At 34.7% G+C, this 23,352-nt stretch overlaps 1 protein-coding gene and 1 long non-coding RNA gene across 4 annotated transcripts in view; one reads left to right on the top strand and one right to left on the bottom strand.

Moving 5' to 3' along the window:
- EXOC3L4 (exocyst complex component 3 like 4) overlaps positions 1-19,161 on the bottom strand; it is an 81,962-nt gene extending 62,801 nt beyond the window's left edge. Inside the window, exons 1-2 of one of the 3 annotated variants that reach the window (XM_074213162.1) lie at positions 17,332-19,161; positions 16,837-16,930 (exon numbers count right to left, since the gene is read on the bottom strand). In XM_074213162.1, the coding sequence (XP_074069263.1) occupies positions 16,837-16,843 (7 nt within the window). In that variant the 5' untranslated portion in view covers positions 16,844-16,930; positions 17,332-19,161. Of the gene's footprint in view, positions 1-4,365; positions 5,610-16,836; positions 16,931-17,331 lie in introns of those variants that run through there. The other 2 variants (XM_074213164.1, XM_074213163.1) reach the window with 2 other exon arrangements.
- Positions 1-23,352, top strand: part of LOC141506406 (uncharacterized) — a 110,727-nt gene that overhangs the window by 53,439 nt on the left and 33,936 nt on the right. The window lies entirely within an intron of this gene.

The following is a 23,352-nucleotide window of genomic DNA, read 5'->3' as shown; positions in this document are numbered from 1 at the left end:
TTGAAAGATAAAGTGTGAGGAATCCCCCAAAGTTAGAATAGGCCAATCAGAAATCAATGATTCCATTAAATAGTAAGAAATAATCAAATAAAAAAAGATTGAAAAAAATAGAAAATAGTAAAATATCTAATTATAAAAAAACTGACTTGGAAAACAGTCAGGGAGAGATAATTTAAGAATCAATAAATTTGCTCAAACAAAACTAATGTAGCTAGTAGGAAATGGAAAAAATTTACAGCATGTTTCTCTGCTAAAGGCCTCTTTTTTCCAAATATATAAGGAAATGAGCCAAATTTATAAAAATACATATCATTCACTAATTAATGTGGTCAAAGTATATGAACAGTCAAGTGTTCAGAAGAAAAAATCAAATCTTATCAATAATCACACAAAAAATGTTGAGTCACTATTGATTAGTGAAATGCATCAAATTGAACAATATGACAGAAACGGAAAATGACAAATGCTGGAAGGGATGCAGAAAAATTGGGACACTGACGAAACACTGGCAGGGTCCAACTATTTTCTAGAATAGTTCAACTATTTTCTAGACTAGTTGCACTAGTCTAGAAAACAATTCAGAACTATACCCATAGGGTTTTAAAAACTGTGCATATACTTTAACCCAGAGAATACCTCTATCTCAGAGAGATCAAAGAAAAAGGAAAAAAAAGATCCACGTGTACAAAAATATTTATAGTAGTTCTTTTTGTTGTGGCAAAGAATTGGAAATAGAGGGGTTGGCCATTAATTGGGGAACGCCTCAACAAGTTGTATGACATAATTGTGATGGAATACTATTGTGCTATAAGAAATGATGAGCCAACTGGTTTTAGAAAAAGCTGAGGTGACTAATACTGAACTGATGCAAAGTGAAGTGAACCAAACCAGGAGAACAATATACACAGTAATAGCAATATTGTAACAATGAGCCACTGTGCCAAACTTAGCTACTCTGATCAAGACAATGATCCAAGAAAATTCCAAATGATCCATGATGAAAAATACTATCTCCAGAGAGAAAACTGATGAATTTTAAGTGCACTTTAAAAAAATTTCATCTTTCTTGTGTTTATTTGTGTTCTTTTGTAATATGACTAATATGTAAATATATTTTTATGACTTCATATGTAATAAAAATATTTACATGTAATTAAAATCATATTCATACATAACTGATTTATATTTTTGCTTTCTCAAGGGATGGGTGAGGGAAGGAAAGGAGAGAAATTATAATTCAAAAACATTTGAAATGTATTTAATGTAATATTTAAATGTTTTAAATATAATATTTTTTACATATAATTAAGAAATATTTAGCAAAATAAAAATACAGTTAAAAAATCGTTGGACTCCCTGGAAACTATGACTCTTCTCCTCAAATATTGGACACTATATTTCAAGAAATTGTACGTGAATATTGCCCAGACTTAGAACTAGAGGATAAAGAGGAGATAGCATCTACCTATCACCTCGTGAAAGGACCTCTAAAAGGAAAAGTTCCAGAAATGATATTAACTAAAATATAGAACTCTCACATCAAAAAAGTACTACAAACATCCAAAAAAATAAAAAGCAATTCAGGTACCAAGGACCTACAATCAGTAATACATAAGACCTTTTAACTTCTGCTGAAAGAGGAAAGATCTTAGAATATAAGATTCTGAAAGGCAAAAAGATGTTGATATCAAGAAAAATTTAACTTACAAAACTGAATATAATCCAATGGCAAAAAAGAGAATGAACATTCAAAGGAATAGGGGAGTCTCTAGCATTTCTGATGACCAGAGGACCAAAGTAGGAACTTTGAAATAAAATCATGAGAAGTTTAAAAAACCAAGAAAAATAAATTTGTTTGAAGAATTAAAAGAAGTTGTAGTGTGATGTAGGGCTAATATTCTAATAGGGAAAGAAAAAACAAGTTTCTCTCAGAATATTAGTGTCTTCAAAGGATAGTAAGGGAATTAAATAAGAAAAAGGGAGGACTTATGGGTGAATTTGATTCTGTTCTGAGGGTCTATAGAGGGAAAATAGAAGGGAGTGTATAAGGAAGAATAGACAAATGTAGAAAGGGAAAAAGAAGGGATTGTCACTTGTGTTTTCTTAAAATTGGGATGAGTAAGAAGAAAAATATACAATAATATAGAAGGGGTAGGAAAAGTTAACATCAGATTAAATGAATAGATAATGGAGGGTTCAATACAAATATATACACACACATAATACTAAGAATTTGGTGTAGAAATACATCAAATTTACTAGGGAAAAAAGGAGGAATATAGTTAGAAGGTAATTCTAGAGAGGAATAATCATGAACAAAATACACTTTTTAATGATAAAAGGTGGGATTAAAGGGGGGGGAGAAGAAAAAAGAATAAGAATCTAAAGGGATACCTTAGAGTTCTTTTTAGCCAATTGGGGAATGACTGAGCAAATTGTGGTGAATAAATGGCATATAATAGCATATTATTATATTGTGAGAACTTCTGAAAGAGATCATTTCAGAGAATACCAGGCAGTATGAATTTACATAAAGAAGCAAAATCAGGAGAACAATTTATATAAGGTCAGTAATGCTATTTTGAAATAATGCAATTTTGAAAAATTTAAGAACTTTTATCAAAGCAATGACCAACAATGTCTTAAAAGGATCTATGATGGAGTATATTACCCAAATCCTAACAGGATGGATGGACATAAGGTACATAGACATTCATTTTTGGACATAGATAGTATGTGAATTCTTTTTTGTTTGTTTGATTTTGTTTATTTGTTAAAAGTTTTTTCTTTTATTTAATGGGAGATGGGAGAGGGGTTAAGAATTAGAATTTAGTAACAGTGATGTCCTCCTCCTCCAAAAAAGGTCCATTAATATCTTCTCAAAAAATTCATAGAACAAAGGAAGCTAGGTGGCCCAGTGGATAGGCTTTCAGAAACTTGGCATTTATCAGCTGTGTGACCCTGAGCATGTTACTTAACCCTGATTGCCTCACCAGAAAAAAAAAGAAAGACAAAGTGTTGGACTTGGACTTAATAGCCTCTAAGGTCCTATTCAGCTTAAAAAGTATTTTCCTTATAACAACCCTATAAGATGGGTAATGCAAAAATTATTATCCTTATTTTATGTATAGACAAAGAAACAGCTTTGGATGGGGAAGGGAGAAAGTTGCTTATCACACAGAAAACACAGATTAGTCCTTTTTTTCTTTCAGAATATTACTCTACCTCTCTCTTGAAGATCAGGTCACCATTTCCTCCAGGAAGATTTCCATTTCCAACACAAACCTCAGTAAATTCCTAAAGAGTTGATTTAAGCCTTTCACAAGGTCATAGATTTAGAATTGGAAGAGAACAACTTAGACACCATCAAATATAAACCCCTCATTTTACAGATGAAGAAATGGAGGTACAGAGGGTAAATGACTTGCTCAGGGTCACATAGCAATAAAGTGTGTAAAGTGAAATTTGAGCCTAGGTCTTCTTGATTCTTGCCTGGGGAGCTAGGTGCGAGGGATAGAGGGTTGAGTCTGAAGTCAAGAAAATTCATCAGACACTAGCCATGTAACCTCAGGCAAATTGCTTAACCCTGTTTACCTCAGTTTCCTCATCTGTAAAATGAGCTGGAGAAGGAAATGGCAAACCACTCCAGTATCTTAGCCAAGAAAAATCAAATGGGGTTCACAATAAGTCAGACACAACTGAACTGAACTTCTTGATTCTAAGTCTCTTGCCCTATCCACTACTCCACATTGAATGCCTCAGTGTACTCAATCTAATATGACTTGTAAGCCTTCCCATCAAGATCAAAAACAGACTTAGTTAAGCCCCTGCTTTGTCTGGGTCCTTGTATTCACTGCTGGGGATATGAAGACAAAAAATTCACAGACCTTGCTCTCAATATGCAGACAGTCTAATTGGGCAAATGACACATTTACACAATTAAATATGGCACAAGTTATAATGTGATTAAAGTAAAGGAAAGGGCCAGATCTAATTGTCTAGGAAGAAGAGACAGGAGAGATAGAAGGGCTCAGGTAAGGTTTCTGGGAAGAGTATTTGTCATTCAAGTTTCCACTAATCCTTCAGGGATAAAAGAACAAAAGCATAGATTCCCAAACCTTAGAAATAATCTACTCCAAATCCTTCTAGACATGTAAAATGAAACAACCAATACTTATTAAGAACCTTAATTCCCTTGCCCCACCTCATATCCATATACATTTATGTGGCTGCTAGCCCCTAGTGGCAGCAGGTCACTCTGTAGTGGGGACCAGGAAACCAGTTGCCAGGTCCTTAGATGTCAAATGCCCTCTCCACTCTCATTCCCTCCCACCCTCCCACCTACCGAGAAGAACTATACTGTACCTTCAAGCTTTACAAAGAGGTCAGGTCTCTGATTAGAATAAAACTGGAATAGCTGTTCATCTTCTTGGTCCCCTTTTTTATAGTCAGCGCTGGGATGGGAGGTCTGGGAGGAACAGTAATTGTGGGTTGGTTCTCCTTTTCTCCTGCCCTTCCTTTCTATCTATCAGCTCCTTCCTCCCTCTCTCTCTTTACTTGTTTCTACTTCTTTCAGTCTATTTCTGTTTTTCTGCAGCTGCTTTCACTTTCCAAAGTGAAACCAAACATAGGGGAAATGCTGCAATTTCTATGACCTTTGTCTTAACTGGTTCCAAGAGGGGAATATTTAATTTCAGAGTAAAAGTCAAATTAACCTTGGTAAAAATAATCTGGAGACCCAAGACCACAGATTTAGAATTCTAAAGGACTTAAAATGACAACTAAATAGGCTCATTAAAGTGACTTGCTCAAGGTTACTTAGAATGAATAAATGAATGGAAAAGCATCTGTTTGCTCAGTTGTGTCTGAGCTTTATGACCCCATTTAGGGTTTTCCTGGCAAAGATACTGGATTAATTAGCCAATTTCTGCTCTAGTTCATTTTACAGATGAGGATACTGAGGCAAACTAACTTAAATGACTTGTTCAAGGTCACACTTGGATTTGAACTCAGGAAGATGAGTCTTCCTGACTCCAAGATTGGCACTCAATCTACTATGCCATTTAGCTGTCCAGAAAAGAGCTTAGGGACCATTTATTTTAAGACTTTAGCATATAGTAAGTGTTCAGAGAGTAAAGGATATCTAACTGTCCAATCTGAACGAATGCTCAAGAGATCTAGATTGAGATTTTTCTCATTTCCCTTGCTCTCTGCTAGAATCCCCTGACAGGATGACATCTTTGGAGTGTTTCTTTTAAAAAAAAAATTTCATTTTTCCAATTACATATAAAAACAATTTTTAACATTTATTTAAAAAATTGCGTTCCAAATTCTCTCCTTCTTTCCTTTCCTTCCCTCCTCCCTCCATGTAAGGGTAAGTAATATGATATAGGTTCTTTATGTTCAATCATGTAAAACATTTTCATATTAGTCATTTTTATAACACAATGATATTCCATCACAATCCTATGCCACAACTTGTTCAGTCATTCTTCAATTGATGGGCATCCCCTCAATTTCCAATTCTTTTTTTGGTAGGTTTTTGCAAGGCAAATGGGGTTAAGTGGCTTGCCCAAGGCCACACAGCTAGGTAATTATTAAGTGTCTGAGAGCGGATTTGAACCCAGGTGTACTCCTGACTCCAGGGCTGGTGCTTTATCCACTGCGCCACCTAGCCGCCCCTCAATTTCCAATTCTTAGTCAGCACAAAAAAACTGTTATAAATATTTTTGTATAGGTAGATCCCTTCTCCCATCTACCCTCATTTTAAAATCTCTTTGGGATATGGGCCTAATAGTGATATTTCTGGGTTAAAGGATATGCACATTTTTATAGTCCCTTGGGCATAGTTCCAAATTATTCCCCAGAATGGTTGGATCAGTTCACAACTCCATCAGTAGTGCATTAATTTTTCTCTCAATTTTCCCACATCCCCTCCAATATTTATAACTCTCCTCTTCTGTCATATTGGTCAATCTGATAGGTGTGGGGGCAGCTAGGTGGCACAATGGATAAAGCACCCGCCCTGGAGTCAGGAGTACTTGGGTTCAAATCCGGTCTCAGACACTTAATAATTACCTAGCTGTGTGGCCTTGGGCAAGCCACTTAACCCCATTTGCCTTGCAAAAACCTAAAAAAAACCCCAAACAATCTGATAGGTGTGAAGTGGTACTTCAGAGTTGTTTTAATTTTTCATATGACTATGAATAACTTTGATTTCTTCATCTGAAAACTGCTTGTCCATATATCAGTTGTGTAATGACTTGTAAATTTGACTCCATTCTCTATAGATCTGAGAAATGAGGCCTTTATCATAGCAAATTTTTCTCCAGTTTTATGCTTTTCTTCTAATTTTGGTTGCATTGGTTTTGTTTCTGCATAAACTTTTTAATTTTATATAGTCAAAATCATTTATTTTACATTTTATAATGCTTTCTATATCTTGTTTGGTCTTAAATTCTTCCCTTATCCATAGATCCAATAGGAAAACTATTCATGCTTAATGGTATCATCCTTTATTTGTCAATCATGTACCTGTTTTGACTATCTTGGTATAATGTTGTTCTATACCTAATTTCCACCATACTATTTTCCAGTTTTCCCAGCAGTTTTTGTCAGATAGTGAGTTTCTGTCCCCAAAGTTTGGATCTTTGCATTTATCAAATTTTAGCTTGCTATGGTAATTAACTATTGTGTTTTAGGTACCTAACTAATCTAGTCCACCAGTACCAGATAGTTTTGGTAATTGTAGCTTTATAAAGTAGTTTGAAAATTTTTATGGATAGACTACCTTTCTTCATATATTTTTCTCATTGATTCTCTTGATATTCTTGATCTTTTGTTCTTCTAAATGAATTTTGTCATTTTTTCTAGCTCTATAAAATATTTTGGTCATTTAGTATGATACTGAATGAACAGATTTAGGACACATAACTAACAAGTGTCTATTAAAAACTAATTTTTTAATTTTGACTTGACTTATCCAAGAGCAATGAATATATTCCAATTATTTATATGTACTTTATTTGTGAGAAAAGTGTTTTGCAATTGTGCTCATATAATTCTGGATTTGTTTTGGCAGGTAAACTCTCAAGTATTTTATATTATCTGCAGTCTTTTTAAATGAAATTTCTTTTTCTAGTTCTCGTTGGGTTTAGCTGGATATATATATATATATATATATATATATATATATATATATATATATATATATAATATATATAAATGTTGATGATTTATGTGGGTTTATTTTATATCCTGAAACTTTCCTGGTTATTGTTTCAGTCAATTTTAGTTGATTTGCTAAGATGCTCTAAATATACCATAATATCATCTGCAAAGAGCAATTGTTTTCTTTTTTATTGCCTAGTCTAATACCTTCAATTTCTTTTTCTTCTCTTATTGCTATAGTTTGTGTTTCTAACTTGCTTCACCCTGAGCTTAGGGAAGACTTCTAGCTAATACCTATTCTAGAAAATTTTTGATAGATGGAAAATAACAATTTATTTCTAGGGTTCCTAGTGTTTTTTTTTAATAGGAATGAGCGTTATATTTTGTCAAAAGCATTTTCTGTATCTATTGAGATAATTGTATGGTTTTTGTTAGTTTTACTATTAATATGGTAAATTTTACTGATAGTTTTCCCTAAAATTGAACCAGTCCTTTATTCCTATGTGTATATATATATATTATTATATATAATATATATATTATATACATATATATATATTATCTGGTCATACTGTATAATCTTTGCAATAATATTGCTGTAATCTCCTTGCTAGTATTTTATTTTATTTAAAATTTTTGTATTAATATTCATTAGGGAAATTTGTCTATAATTTTCTTTTTTGCTTTTTCTGGTTTATGTATCAGCACGTGTATTTGTGTCATAAAAGGTATTGTAGGATTTCTTCTTTTCCCATTTTTCAAATAGTTTATAAAATATTGAAATTATTTTTTTAATGTTTGGTATTAATTTGGAAATCCATCTGATCCTAGAGATATTTTCTTAGGGAGATCATTGTTGGTTCATTCGATTTCCTCTTCCAGATAGGGTTGATTAAATATTTCATTTCCTCTTCTATTAACCTAAGCAATTTATATTCATATTCATCTTTTTTTAGGTTGTTAGATTTATTGGCATATAATTGGCCAAATAGCTCCTAATATTCATTTTAATTTCATTTTTCACTTTTGATATTAGTAATTTGGTTTTCTTCATTTTTCAAATCAAATTAATCAACAATTTAACTATTTGATAAGTATTTTCCCTCCATCTTCTACTTTGATTCACTCATTTTCTTGCTTTCAGTTTTATTAATCTAGTCTTTGATTTTCAGAATTTCCAATTTGTTGTTTAATTGGGGATTTTTAATATCTCTTTTACTAGTTTTTTAAAGTTGCATGCCCAGTTCAGATCTGTACTTTATTTTATAGATGTAAACTAAAAATTTAGGTATAAATTTACTTGTGAGTCATGTATTAGCTGTATCCCATTAATTTTGTTATGTTATCTCATTTGTTGTCATTCTCTTTAATGAAATTATTGATTGTTCCTATGATTTGCTCTTTGGACTACTCATTCTTTATTGTTTTCTTCAATTCTCTTCAATCATATCCAACCCTCCACTGGAGTGGTTTGTCATTTCCTTCTCCAGATTGTTTTACAGATGAGAAATTGAGGCAAACAAGGTTAAGTAACTTGTCCAGGGACACATAACTAGTGTCTAAGATCAGACTTGAACTCAGATCCTCCTGACTTCAAAGAAGGTCTCCTGACTTTGGAGTAACTAGGTGTTACAGTGGATAGACCACTGTCTCTGGAGTCAGAGGGAGCTGAGTTACAATTTGACTTCAGACTTTTACTCCACTCTCCTCCACTCCAACTAGTGGATCAAGAAAACCCCAAATGAAGTCATGGAGAGTTGGACATAACTGAAATGATTCAGCAGCAACAAAAACCCCAACAATTATCTGATTCCAGGCCCAGTGTTCTATTGACTACACCACTAAACAATTTTTAATCTATGATTCTATGGTCCTTTAATAAGTATAATTTTATTGCATTGTGGTCTGAAAATAATGCATTTATTATTTCTGCCTTCCTGCATTTGGTGTTTGTGTTTTTTATTTACATGATCAATATTTGTGTAGGCTCCAAGTATTATTGAGAAAAAAGTATATTCCTTTCTGTTCTCATTCAACTTTCTCCAGAAGTCTATTATTTTTAATTTTTCTAAAATTTTATTTATCTCCTTAACTTCTTTCTTGTTATTTTTGTTTATATTTAATTTTAAATTTATCTAAAAGGGAAAATTGAGGTCACTCACTAGTTTAGTTTAACTATGCATTAACTCATTTAACATTTCCTTTAAAAATTTGGATGCTATAACATTTGGTGCATATGTGTTTAGTACTGACGTTACTTCATTGTCTCTGGTACATTTTAGCAAAATGTAGTTTTCCTAGTTACATCTTTTAATTAGATATATTTTTTTCTTTTGCTTGTCTGAGGTCATGATTGATATACTTGCTTTCTTTTTTTTCTTCAGCTAAAGCATAATAGATTCTGCTCTAATCTCTTACTTTTATTCCTTTTGTCTCTCTACTTCAAGTATTTCTTGTAAACGACATATTATAGGATTCTGGTTTTTAATCCATTCTACTGTTTGCTTCTGTTTTATGGGTGAGTTCATCCCATTCAGTCACAGTTATGATTACTAGTCATGCATTTCCCCTCCATCCCACCTTTCTTTCCAATTTAAAATTCTTTCTCTCCTTTTACCTGTCCCTCCTCAAAAGTTTTTGCTTCTGACCAACAACCCCCTCATCCATATTCCCTTGTATTAGCTTCCTCCTTTATCCCCCTCTTTCCTGATTCCCTATATGGTAAAACAGATTTCTATACCAAGCTGAATATGTATGTTATTCCCTCTTTGAGCCAATTCTGGTGAGAGAATTCTCACCAGGTTCAAGTATTTCATCCCTCCCCATCTTTCTTTCTATTGTTAAAGCCCCTTTTTGGAGATAGCTTACCATTCTACATCTCCCTTCCTCCTTCTCCCAGGGCATATTTTTCATCCCTTAATGTTTTGTTTGTATAGCATTCCATCAGAGTTCACTCACACCTGTGTATGGGTCTGAATTTGAATCAGTGAAGAAGAAATTTAAATCATTTGAAAACCTTTTCCTTAAGAACTACCAAACTACCTGAGCACCTAAAATATACCCACTCTTACCCATAGACTCCTTCAGCTCCCTTAATTCTATGTTCCCTTCAAAGTAAAAGTCAAACATTTCACAGGGGAAAACCCAAGGATACTAACTCAATCAAGACCTAGGATTTCAAGCACTGGCAGCATAGAGAACACCAGATTATTGCCAAGTAGTAACCTATTCCTAGGGAGGATCCTATAGGCTTTACTGGGAAGTTCTGACAATATTCATATAGACTGTATTCGTATATTCATATAGACCTGTTTTCTGGATCTGTATCAACTCATGATTGCCTTTGTTAAGTGAAGTGTATCAATCTTGTTCTGTTCTGTACCATAAAGGAGGGGAGAAACTAAGAATTGGTGTCAGAAAGTTAAATGGGAAGAACCAGAGAGGACCTAAAGATTGATTGAGACATGGAGGACCAAAGTAAAAAGTATTACCAACTTGCCCCTTAAGACCATTTCCCTTGCAGCACCTAGACCAATAGATTTTTTTTAAGTATGGTTTTGGTTTATTTATTTTATAGTATCACGATGATTTTGTTATAAGAGTAAACATAACCCCCCCCCCCCAAGAAGATGGGAAACCTCAAGAATAGTGAGAAAAAGAAAAAAATGTACTTTAGTCTGTGTTCAGATTCCAATGGCTCTGTCTCTGGGGTAAGTTCATTAAGTCCACCAGAGAAGTTGCTTCAATATTTTTCCCACAGTTGCTATTACTAGCTGAATTTCCCTCCATTCTATTCCTCCTTACTCTCATTTATTCTATTCTCTCTCTCCTTTCATCTTGGCCCTGTCCAAAAGTATGTTGTATCTGAGTATCCTCTCCCACAATCTTCCCTCTCTTCTATCATCCATTCCCCACTTCCCTCTCCCCATTCCCCCTTATTCCATCCCTTTCTTCTCATTTTTCTCTAGGGTAAGATAGATTTTTATACTCTATTAAGTATGTGTTATTTCCTCTCTGAGCCATTTCTAATGAGAATGAAGGCTCACTCATTCCCCCTTGCCTTCCCCCATTCCACTCCATTATAAAAGCTTTGTCTTGATTCCTATGTGAAATATCTAAACTACTTCCTTCTCTCCTTTCCTTTCCTCCCAGTACTTTCCTTTATCACTCATTGACTCCATCTTTTTACTATATTATACCATTATATTCTGCTCCTTCCTGTGCCCTGTCTATATATGCTACTTCTAACAGCTCTTATAAATGAAAAAGTTCATATGAGTTATCAATATCTTCCTCCCATGCCGGAATACAAATAGTTCAATATTATTAAGTTCCTCATAGTTAGTCCTTCTCTTCCACCCCCTCTATGGTTCACCAGAATCCTGTACTTGGAAGATCAAACTTTCTGTTCAGCTCTGGTTGTTTCAATAGGAAAGTTTGAAAGTCACCTGTTTCATTGAAAGTCCATCTTTTCCCCTGAAAGAGGATGTTCAGTTTTGTTGGGTAGTTGATTCTCAGTTGTAAACCAAGATCTTTTGCCTTCCAGAATATCATATTCCAATCCCTATGAGCCCTTAATATAGATGCTGCCAAATCCTGTGTAATCCTGACTATGGAGCCATGGTAGTTGAATTGTTTCTTTCTGGCAGCTTTTAGAATTTTCTCTTTGACTTGGGAGTTTTGGAATTTGGCTATAATATTTCTGGAAGTTTTTCTTTTGGAATTTCTTTCAGGAGGTGACTGGTGAATTCCCTCAATTTCTATTTTTCCTTCCGCTTCTAGGACTTCAGGGCAATTTTGCTGTATTATTTTTTAGAAAATGAAGTTTAGGCTCTTTTCCTGGTCATAACTTTCAGGCAGCCCAATAATTTTGAAATTATTTCTTCTGGATCTGTTTTCAAGGTCAGTTATTTTTCAGGCAGTTATTTTTTCCAGTGAGATATTTCACATTTTCTTCTAATTTTTGGCTTTTTTTTGGAAGAGTTTTATTTCTTCCTAATTTCTTGCAAAGTCATCAGCTTCCTTAAATTCTATTCTGCATTTGAAGGAGTTATTTTCTTCAGAGAGCTTTTTAATCTCCTTTTCCAGCTGGTTAAGGTATTCCAGCTTTTTAAGATATTTTTCTCTTCATTTGCCTTTTGTTTTGCTTTTTCCATTTGGCCTATTTTTTTGTATTTCTTTTGCCAAGTTGCTGATTTGATTTTCATTTTTCTGTATTGCTCTCATTTCTCCTCCAATTTTTTCCTCCACCTCTCTTAATTGCTTTTCAAAGTCTTTTTAGAGTTCATACATAGTCTGAACTCATTTTCTATTTCTCTTGGAGGTTTTGGATATGGAAGCTTTGATTTTGTCATCATCTAAGTATGTATTTTGATCTTCCAGGGGACTAAATGAATTCTCTATGGTAAGATTCTTCTTTTTCTGTTTACTCATTTTCTTAGCCCAAGACTAATTTACAACACTTCCAAGGCTTTGGGGTTTTTTGGGAACACCCTACTGGGACCTTTATTCCTTCAAGGTCTTATGTTGTCTTGCCTGTGCTTTGATATGTAGATGACCACAGCATTTCCCTCTGCCCTGGAGCTGTGAGGAGGATCCCTGTTGCTATCTTAGTATAGAAGACCAAAACGCAACCTGGATCTGAGTGTGTGTAAACAGCAGAGTCCTGCCCCAGGGAGGGCAGAGCTTTCTGCAGTCTCCCCTGACCCCCTTACCATTGGTGGACTGTGCCCTGGAGGTGCAGGCTGGTTTCTCCCGATTCTTGCTTCAGGTTCTGCGGCAGGTGCTCTTCACTCCACACTTATTCTGTGTAGCAGAGTTCTCTCACTGCCCCTTCAAGCTATTCTCGGTGATACCTTGGCTGTGCTGGGCTGGGCTGTGCTGTGGTCCAGGCTCTTTTTCCAAATCCCAGTCCTGGTGAAACACACCTTTCCCATGGAGCTTCTAAGTTATCTTGGACTGGGAAAATAAATCACTCAGTTTTTCTGTGGTTTCTACCGCTTCTAAATTTTGGCTAGAGTCATAATTTGACAGCTTTCATAGTTTTGGGGGAAGGAGTTCCCAGGAAATGCTGCCTTCATGCTGCCATCTTGGCTCCACCCTCTAGACCCATTGATTTAACAAAGGTCTGAGATACTACACAAAACCCTGCAGAATATATCTATCAATTTTATGATCAACTCATCTAACCTTTGATGTCAATTGGGTCTCTGGCATGACAGTGTATTGGAACAAATTCAGTTTATTTCCTACTCTTTTAGTAATCTTCACCTACCATCTCTAAACAAATTGATTGATTTTGATTGGCAAATTTCTCTTTGAGACTGCAGCAAGGTTGGCATTCACTCTAGCAGAGGAGGCTGAAATTAATAAAAGGGAATCCAGAGAAGCAAAAGAGAAATTTTTTCCTTGCAATCCCTTACCATACTAGACCATCCAACTCTTGCTGTTCTTCCCTTGTACCACCTAAATTAAATGAACCAGAAATTTGTTTTATTTGTAGAAAACCCAGCCAATGAAGAAAAGATTATTACATTGGGACCATGGTAGAGGAGGAAAAGAAAAAAAAGAGAAACAACCCAGAAGGGAATGAGGGACCCTCCCTGCAATCCTGATCACTCAGCAAGACTAGGCTCCAAGGAGGACTGACAGAAAATATGACAAAAGGAGAGGGATACAAAGGCCATGCCTGTTAACCCCAAAACTCCTGCTGATGTCTCCCTGCTCATAAAGGTATAAGAGGTGACTGTTCTAGTTGACACTAGTGCCATACTTTCAGCTTTGAACCCTTCTGGCTTCCCCACTCAAGATTCTTAAGAGAGTACCTCAGTTGTGGGTATTGCTAATAAGACCATTATAGCCTATGTCTCAGAACCATTCTTCCTCTTTTAATTGAGGGATCAATGTCTTTTATCCTTTTGTCCTGGTCCTTGGGTCCTATAGGCACTTCCTAGGATGTGTCCTACTAAAGTTACAGGCCACCATTTTCATTTTACCCACTTCCTTCTATCTTTTGTCCTCTTCATATCTGAAAGTATCTCCATTCCCTTAGGATTCTTTTCCTTAAATTCTTTGAATCATTTGCTCTTAACCAAGTTCCTTCCAGCTTGTGGGCTTCAGAGGTCATTGATATTGGGTCTCTGGATCCCTGATTTCTCATGCATTGATGCCCCCTTTATGATCTCCTAAAGGATTCTGTACCTGAGCCTTTGATTTTCTCTGCCCCCCCAGAAATTTAAGTTTCTTTGATTCTCTGGTCTGCTCTTCAACTTGATCATGAAGAATGATTTCTTAGATTAAATTGATTTCTTTTATTAGAGTAGATTTTACTTAAAATTTTTAAATTGATATTCATTGCTGACATTGATCTATAGTTCTTTTTTTTAAAATCCTTACCTGATATATTTGAATTATGTTTTTCTCATAAGAGCCATCTGAAAAGTGTTTCCTTTCTCTTTTTTAGAGAAAATTTTGTATAATATTGGTATCCATTATTCTTTGAAAGTTTGTTAACATTCTTCTGTGAATTTCTTAAGGCCAGGAATGTTTTTCCTTCATTTGGTAGTTTCTTTATAGCAAATTCTATATCCCTTTCAGAGACTAAATTTTTAAAGGATTCTATTTGGTCTTTTGTTATTTTGAGTACTTTATATATTTTAAAGGAATTATTCTTTTGAGTTGGCATATAATTATATAGAGGACTCTGATAATTCTTGATGTTGATGTGATTTCATCTTGTTCTTTTGCAATTTGGAAAATGGCAAAGGGTAAGGTTATTGAGAGAAATTTAGAAAATGGTATCAATAAAACTTCATTTTTTTAAAAGAAGAGAATGAGAAGAAAGGAAGTAGTGGCACTTTGTGTAGAGGAGATGGTAGGAAAAATAAAAATCATTTTATCAACTAGTATAACTGATATAGAAACAAGAAAAATGGCCCCCAACCCTCTACATAGGTTTCATTCTTCCATAAACATACCATCAGCAGAGGAGGACATATAAGCAGGGAACACATTTGAGCTGGGAAGACACACAGAAGGCACATATACAAGGAAATCATATGACCAGGAGATATTGTGAAAGGCATACATTTAGGAACAATTTGTGACTAGGGAACATATGTATTTAATGTGACTCATATTTCTGACACTATAGAGGTGCTTATATCTTCTGGTGGAACACTTTCCATTGTTCTTTGATAAACTTAATATGCCCATGTTGGGCAGGATGTTACTATTTTAGGCATTACATCTCCACTCTTTGTTTACTGTTGTATTGCTATATTATCTCTATGAGGTATGGTTGTCAAGATATTCTCTCTATTACTATCTGCCGGACTTCAGCTCTTCAGGGTCCTTTACTGGTTGCCATTGCTAGATCAATCAAAAAATCAATCAGTAAGCATTTATGCTATTGTGTATCAATAGTTCTAGGTGCTAGGGAAAGAAGGAAAGGAAAAGAAAAAAAATGAAATACTCCTGTTCTCAAAAGAATTTGCAGCTAGGAGAGACATCATGTAGAGGTATAGCAGGGATTAGGGATGCCAGTGACCCCTCATGCATCCTAGATGGGTTTGAGTGGTATACTATACTAGATGATAATTATACCAAAATCTCACCCCTCAGTCTATTATTTGATTCATTATCTTATTAACTTTCATCATGAGTGTTAAGGTCACTGAAATACATATGTTTTATATATATATATATATATATACATATATATATATTCTGATATATTCTCATGAATTAATAGAAATGTATAATTTCTCTCATCAATTAATTCTAAGTCTCTAACACTGTAAAATAAACTAGAAAAACTCTTTTCCCATAAATTTTCCTCTCTTTCAAATTCTCTTTTTCTCATAGACTTAAAAAAATATCAGTTCACCAACTATATAATTTATTAACAAAGACATTTCAAGAATTTAACAATGTATTGCAATAAGTCAATTTCAGTCAAATTCACCTCTAGCCATCAATTGCAATTATTGACTTTTCAACTTCAGAAACAATCATATCATTCAACTGTTTCAGGATGGTATAAACTGTTAGAAACTAGTGATTATAAGAAGTGGCAATGGAAGGGACAGGGAATTCTAGGTATCAGGAAAAGCTAATGAAATACTTGTCTAAAAATGAAAGCAGAGTTCATCATACATGGGAAACAGAGTCAAATTTTGAGTGTCATAATATATAGCTGCAGGTGTTCAGGGAAGGCAGACATCCTGTGCATATTGGTGCAGTAGTTAAGGATGATTTACTGGGGTGGGGAGGAGTATACTGCAAGTTGGAATAGGATTTGAACCTTGAAGGATAGACAGTATTAGGAAAGGAAAGAGTACAGATAAGATGAGAAGAATGACTTAGAAGTTCTGAGTTTGGAATGTACCTCATACATAAATAGAATAGAAGGAAATATTGGGCCTTTTGCTACTTAGACTTCTCATAAAAAGGCAGATCCCTCTTGTCTCCTAGGATCCCTGCCAGGGTGAACCAAGCAGGAAAATCAGGGGAAAACCAAAGACATTTTTTAAAAAAAGAACCAATGTGAATTCCTTCCTATACACTACTTTGATTCTTCAAGTGTTATGCTCCTCTATCTTCTCCATCCCTTTGTTTCTACTATTCTCTGAACCTTTTCTGCACCTTATCTGTTGAAATACTTACCATTCATTAGGACTCAAGACAGCTACCACTTCTTCCAGATGTCTTCTCTGATTTAGTTATTTCTTCCATATCACAGGGACTAGAAGCATAGTATCTGGGAAATTTGCACAAAATATTTTGGTCATATCGGAGAATCTACATTAATATGGTATTAAAAGATAAAATATGTTGATATTATGTAAGACTAAATATATTTTATGCATTCCTGAGTTTCTAAACTTTTTCTGTGTCATCTACTAGCCTTTGTATATCATCTCTGGTTTTCACAATACTCCCCACACCCCCATTCCCATTTAATTTCTTATGCAGCCCTGTAATATATCAAAACTATGATGGGGAAAGTTAAGAAGTGAAAAGAATAACTAAGAAATTATCCCTTCTTTCCCTAACCTTTCCTGAACTATTTGAGTGTGTCAGCACCTTTTTACAATAGCCAAAAATTCTGCACCAGTCACCTGAGACCCCTCCCCCAATCCTACCAGGATAAGGACTTACTTGCCTTGAAGTCCCTCTTATCCAAAGGTCATTGTCTTTCCTCAACCCATGGCAGCAGCCAACACCTCTCAGTTTTTCTGGAATATAGAGAAGCACCTGGAGCCATAAATCATCACATTAAATGGAGAAGAGACCTTAGATAGTGTATAATCTAACACCCTCAGTTTATATGTAAAAGATGCTGACTAGTGACTCCCAGGTAGCTTCTAGGAAACCAAAGTCTTTGGGTTCTGGGGAGAGTATAGTTGCAAAACTGAATAAAATAGACCATTGAGAAACAGATTAGGATAATTTTACCATAATGATGATATGTTGCCTAGTATGAGTGAAGCCATAGTTCCATGCTTTGGCTATACTTATTGACAAAGATTTGTCATCCAGCATGGGAGATGAATATGATTGGCTAAGAATTCAAAGAGATCCAGTTGTGGAACTTTGAATGTCGCTATCCCAAAACCCATAAGCCTTGACATTACCATAATGCAGAGGTACTTCAATGACATGGAAAAGACCTACATTTAGAAGACCAAGATGGTCTTGTATCTAGACCAACACCAGAAGTCCTGTTTTCTATACTATTAGACCATTGGGTTAATAAAATGGTTCTAGAAGAGGCAGTGAAAAGTATCTTTACAAAACACTGCCTCACTTTAATTAAAATCATGTGTATGTCATGTGATCATTCACTTGATATTTTGGTCTTCTTCTATTATGAAGGACAACAACCAAAATCATATTGATGTTCAGAGAGGTGAAGTACTTGTCCCAGGTCACACAAAAAATCAGTAGCAGTCAAGATCTGAAACTGTAATTTGACCAACATCTCCCTTAAATCTATCTTGGTTAACACTAGAAATGCTTTAGGGTCAAAATGTTAAAAAAAAACAACAGTTTTTCAATATCACTCTCTGAATCACTTTCCTTACCTGGGAAAAGGAAATACTTCAGAGGGGCAGCTAGGTGGTGCTGTGAATAGTGTCCAGTCTAGGATCATGAAGCACTCATCCTTCCTAGCTCTAATCTGCCCCCCTGACACTTACTTATTAGCTGTGTGATCCTAGACAGGTCACTGTCTGAGATTACTTTGAATGGGATTTCTCTTTCTACCTCTTTCTGCTGGATCTTGTTAGCCATATATAGAGTTGTTGAGGATTTATGAGGGTTTATTTTATATCCTGAGACTTTGCTGAAGTTGCTAATTATTTCTAGTAGCTTTTTAGATGGTTTTTAATTTCCACATTTTTCTATCTTTCTTCCTTCCCTCCCCTCCCCAGGACAATTAATCTGAAATAAGTCAGATATGAACAATAATGTTTAACATATTTCCATATTGCCTCTAATTTCACTTTTCTTTTTGTTTACAGTAAAATAGTTTGTCTTCTTGTGATGCAATATAGAGTCAAAGCACAGAATACTATGATTCCCAACGAGAGTTGGAAGGTATACAAAAGGCAATGAAAAGATTCAGGAGGGGTGTAAATACACTGCAAAAGGTTGCCAATAAAGAATTGTGCTAGGGAAACATCATAAAAGATATTGAACCAAAAAGAGTAAGTGTAGAAATAATAAAAGGGATTACTGGATTCATGGAGCCTTTGAGCTCTACTGAAACATATATACTATCAAGAGATCTGGAGGCAGCCCCATAGCATGTTAAGTAGTCTTCTTGTGGATCATTTCCATTACCAGAAGGTGTGAATGGCTTTGCAATTTGTACTGTTGGAACACTAAATTCTTATATTACTGTCTAAAAGGTTAGATGCAAATCCCCAAGGATTTTTTCCTATTCTTTTATTTTATTTTTTAAATTTATTTTTATTAAAGATGTTATTTGAGTTTTACAGTTTTCCCCCAATCTTACTCCCCCCCCCACCCCCCATGGAAAGCAATCTGTCATTTTTTATTTTGTTTCCATGTTGTACATTGATCCAGATTGAGTGTGATCAGAGAGAAATCACATCCTTAAAGAAGAGACAAGAAATCTAAGAGGTAACAAGATTGGACAATAAGATATCTGGTTTTATCCTAAATTAAAGGGAATAGTCCTTGAACTTTGTTCAAACTCCACAGCTCCTTATCTGGATACAGATGGCACTCTCCTTTGCAGACAGCCCCAAATTGTTCCCAATTGTTGCACTGATGGAATGAGCGAGTTCTTCAAGGTTGATCATCACCCCCATGCTGTTGTTAGGGTGTACAGGGTTTTTCTGGTTCTGCTCATCTCACTCAGCATCAGTTCATGCAAATCCCTCCAGGCTTCCCTGAAATCCCATCCCTCCTGGTTTCTAATAGAACAATAGTGTTCCATGACATGCATATACCACAGTTTGCTAAGCCATTCCCCAATTGAAGGACATTTCCTTGATTTCCAATTCTTTGCCACCACAAACAGGGCTGCTATGAATATTTTTGTACAAGTAATGTTTTTAATCTTTTTCATCATCTCTTCAGGGTATAGACCCAGTAGTGGTATTGCTGGGTCAAAGGGTATGCACATTTTTGTTGCCCTTTGGGCATAGTTTCAAATAGCTCTCCAGAAGGGTTGGATGAGTTCACAGATCCACCAACAGTGTAATAGTGTCCTAGATTTCCCACAACCCTTCCAACAATGATCATTATCCTTTCTAGTCATATTGGCCAATCTGAGAGGTGTGAGGTGGTACCTCAGAGAAGCTTTAATTTGCATTTCTCTAATAATTAATGATTTAGAGAATTTTTCATAAGGCTATGGATTGCTTTCATTTCCTCATCTATAAATTGCCTTTGCATATCCTTTGACCATTTGTCAATTGGGGAATGGCTTTTTGTTTTAAAAATATGATTCAGTTCTCTGTATATTTTAGAAATGAGTCCTTTGTCAGAATCATAAGTTGTAAAGATTGTTTCCCAATTTACTACATTTCTTTTGATCTTGGTTACAGTGGTTTTATCTGTGCAAAAGCTTTTTAATTTAATGTAATTGAAATCATCTAATTGGTTTTTGGTGATGTTCTCCAACTCTTCCTTAGTCATAAACTGCTCCCCTTTCCATAGATCTGACAGGTAAACTAGTCCTTGATCTTCTAATTTGCTTATAGTATGATTTTTATGTCTAAGTCCTGTAACCATTTGGATCTTATCTTGGTAAAGGGTGTTAGGTGTTGGTCTAATCTTAATTTCTTCCATACTAACTTCCAATTATCCCAACAATTTTTATCAAAGAGGGAGTTTTTAATCCCAATAGCTGGACTCTTTGGGTTTATCAAACAGCAGCTTACTATAATCACCTCCTGCTTTTACACCTAGTCTATTCCACTGGTCCACTACTCTATTTCTTAGCCAATACCAAACAGTTTTGATGATTGATGCTTTATAACATAATTTTAGATCAGGTAGGGCTAAGCCACCATCTGTTGCACTTTTTTTTCATTAAGCTCCTGGCAATTCTTGACTTTTTATTTCTCCATATGAATTTACTTACAATTTTTTCTAACTCATGAAAGTAATTTTTTGGAATTTTGATTGGCAGGGCACTAAACAGATAGTTTAGTTTGGGTATAATTGTCATTTTTATTATATTAGCTCTCCTATCCATGAGCAGTTGATATTTGCCCAGTTATTTAAATCTGATTTAATTTGTGTGAGAAGTGTTTAATTATAAAACAATTATAGTTTTCAAAAAGATTCTGAGTCTGTCTTGGCAAATAGACTCCCAAGTATTTTATATTGTCTGAGGTTACTTTGAATGGGATTTCTCTTTCTAGCTCTTCTGCTGTATCTTGCTAGACATATATAGAAAAGTTGAGGATTTATGAGGGTTTATGTTATAACCTGCAACTTTGTTAAAATTGCTAATTGTTTCCAGTAGTTTTTTGGATGGTTTCTTGGGATTCTCTAGGTAGACCATCATGTCATCTGCAAAGAGAGTTTTGTCTCTTCCTTCTCAATTCTAATTCCTTCAATTTCTTTTTCTTCTCTAATTGCTGAAGCTAACATTTCTAATACAATATTGAATAGTAGTGGTGATAATGGGAACCCTTATTTCACCCCTGATCTTATTGGGAATGCCTCTAGCTTCTCCCCATTGAATATAATGCTTGTTGGTGGTTTCAGATAGATACTGATAATTATTTTAAGGAACAGTCCATTTATTCCTACACTCTCTAGTGTTTTTAATAGGAATGGATGTTGTATTTTGTCAAAAGCCTTTTCAGCATCTATTGATATGATCATATGATTTCTGATGGGTTTGTTGTTGATATAATTGAGTATACTAACAGTTTTCCTAATATTGAACCAACCCTGCATTCCTGGAATAAATCCTACTTGATCAAATGTATTATCCTAGTGATAACTTGTTGTAATCATTTTGCTAAGATTTTATTTAGGATTTTTGCATCTATATTCATCAGGGAAATAGGCCTATAATTTTTTTTCTCTGTTTTAACTCTTCCTGGTTTAGGTAACAGCACCATATTGGTTTCATAGAAAGAGTTAGGCAGAGTGCCATCTTGCCCTATTTTTCCAAAGAATTTATATAGAATTGGAACCAATTGTTCCTTAAATGTTTGGCAGAATTCACTTGTGAATCCATCAGGCCCTGGAGATTTTTTTTTTAGGGAGTTCAATAATGCCTTGTTGAATTTCTTTTTCTGAGATAGGGTTGTTTAGGTATTTAATCTCTTCTTCATTTAACCTGGGCAACTTATATTTTTGCAAATATTCATCCATTTCACTTATATTATCAAATTTATTGGCATAGAGTTGGGCAAAATAATTTTGAATTATTACTTTAATTTCCTCCTCATTGGTGGCAAGTTCACCTTTTTCATTTATGATACTAGCAATTTGGTTTTCTTCTTTCTTTTTTTTAATCAGATTGACCAGAGGTTTATCAATTTTATTATTTTTCATAATACCAACTTTTGGTTTTATTTATTAATTCAATAGTTTTTTTGCTTTCAATTTTATTAATTTCTCCTTTAATTTTTAGAATTTCTAATTTAGTATTTAATTGGGGATTTTTGATTTGTTCTTTCCCTAATTTTTTTAGTTGCATGTTTAGTTCATTGATTTCCTCTTTTCCAATTTATTCATGTAAGCATTTAGAGCTATAATATATCCCCTGAGAGTCGCTTTGAATGAATCCCATAGGTTTTGGTATGCTGTTTCATTATTATCATTATCTAGGATAAAATGATTAATTCTTTCTATAATGTTTTTTGGTCCACTCATTTTTTAAAATAAGGTTATTCAGTTTCCAATTTGTTCTGGGTCTATATCTCCTTGGCCCAGTATTGCATATGACTTTTATTGCATTGTGATCTGAGAAAGATGTATTTATTATTTCTGCCTTTCTGCAGTTGATCATTAGGTTTTTATGTCCTAGTACATGGTCAATTTTTGTATAAGTTCCATGTACTGCAGAGAAAAAGGTATATTCTTTTCTGTCTCCATTCAGTTTCCTCCATAAGCCTACCATATCTAATTTTCCTAATTATCTATTTACCTCCTTTACTTCTTTCTTGTTTATTTTATGATTCAAGAGTTTGAGGTCTCCCACTAGTAGAGTTTTTTTTTTTAGATTTTTGCAAGGCAAACGGGGTTAAGTGGCTTGCCCAGGGCCACACAGCTAAGTAATTATTAAGTGTCTGAGACCGGATTTGAACCCAGGTACTCCTGACTCCAAGGCCAGTGCTTTATCCACTATGCCACCTAGCCGCCTCCCACTAGTAGAGTTTTGCTATGTCTTCCTGTAGTTCTTTCAGCTTCTCCTCTAAGAATTTGGGTGCTGTCCCACTGGGTGCATATATATTCAATATTGAAATGATTTTATTGTCTATGGTACCTTTTAGGAGGATAAAGTTTCCTTCCTTATCTCTTTTAATACTATTTTTGCTGCTGCTTTGTCTGAGATAAGGATTGCTACCCCTGCTTTTTTTACTTCAGTTGAAGCAAAATATATTTTGCTCCAACCTTTTACCTTTGCTCTATATGTATCTCTCTGCTTCAAATGAGTTTCTTGTAAGCAGCATATTGTGG

The sequence above is a fragment of the Macrotis lagotis genome, chromosome 1 (genome assembly GCF_037893015.1).
Source record: "Macrotis lagotis isolate mMagLag1 chromosome 1, bilby.v1.9.chrom.fasta, whole genome shotgun sequence".
Taxonomy (NCBI): Eukaryota; Metazoa; Chordata; class Mammalia; order Peramelemorphia; family Peramelidae; genus Macrotis; species Macrotis lagotis.
The sequence above is the reverse complement of the archived record's forward strand: the minus strand, read 5'-3'. Positions and strand labels throughout refer to the sequence as shown.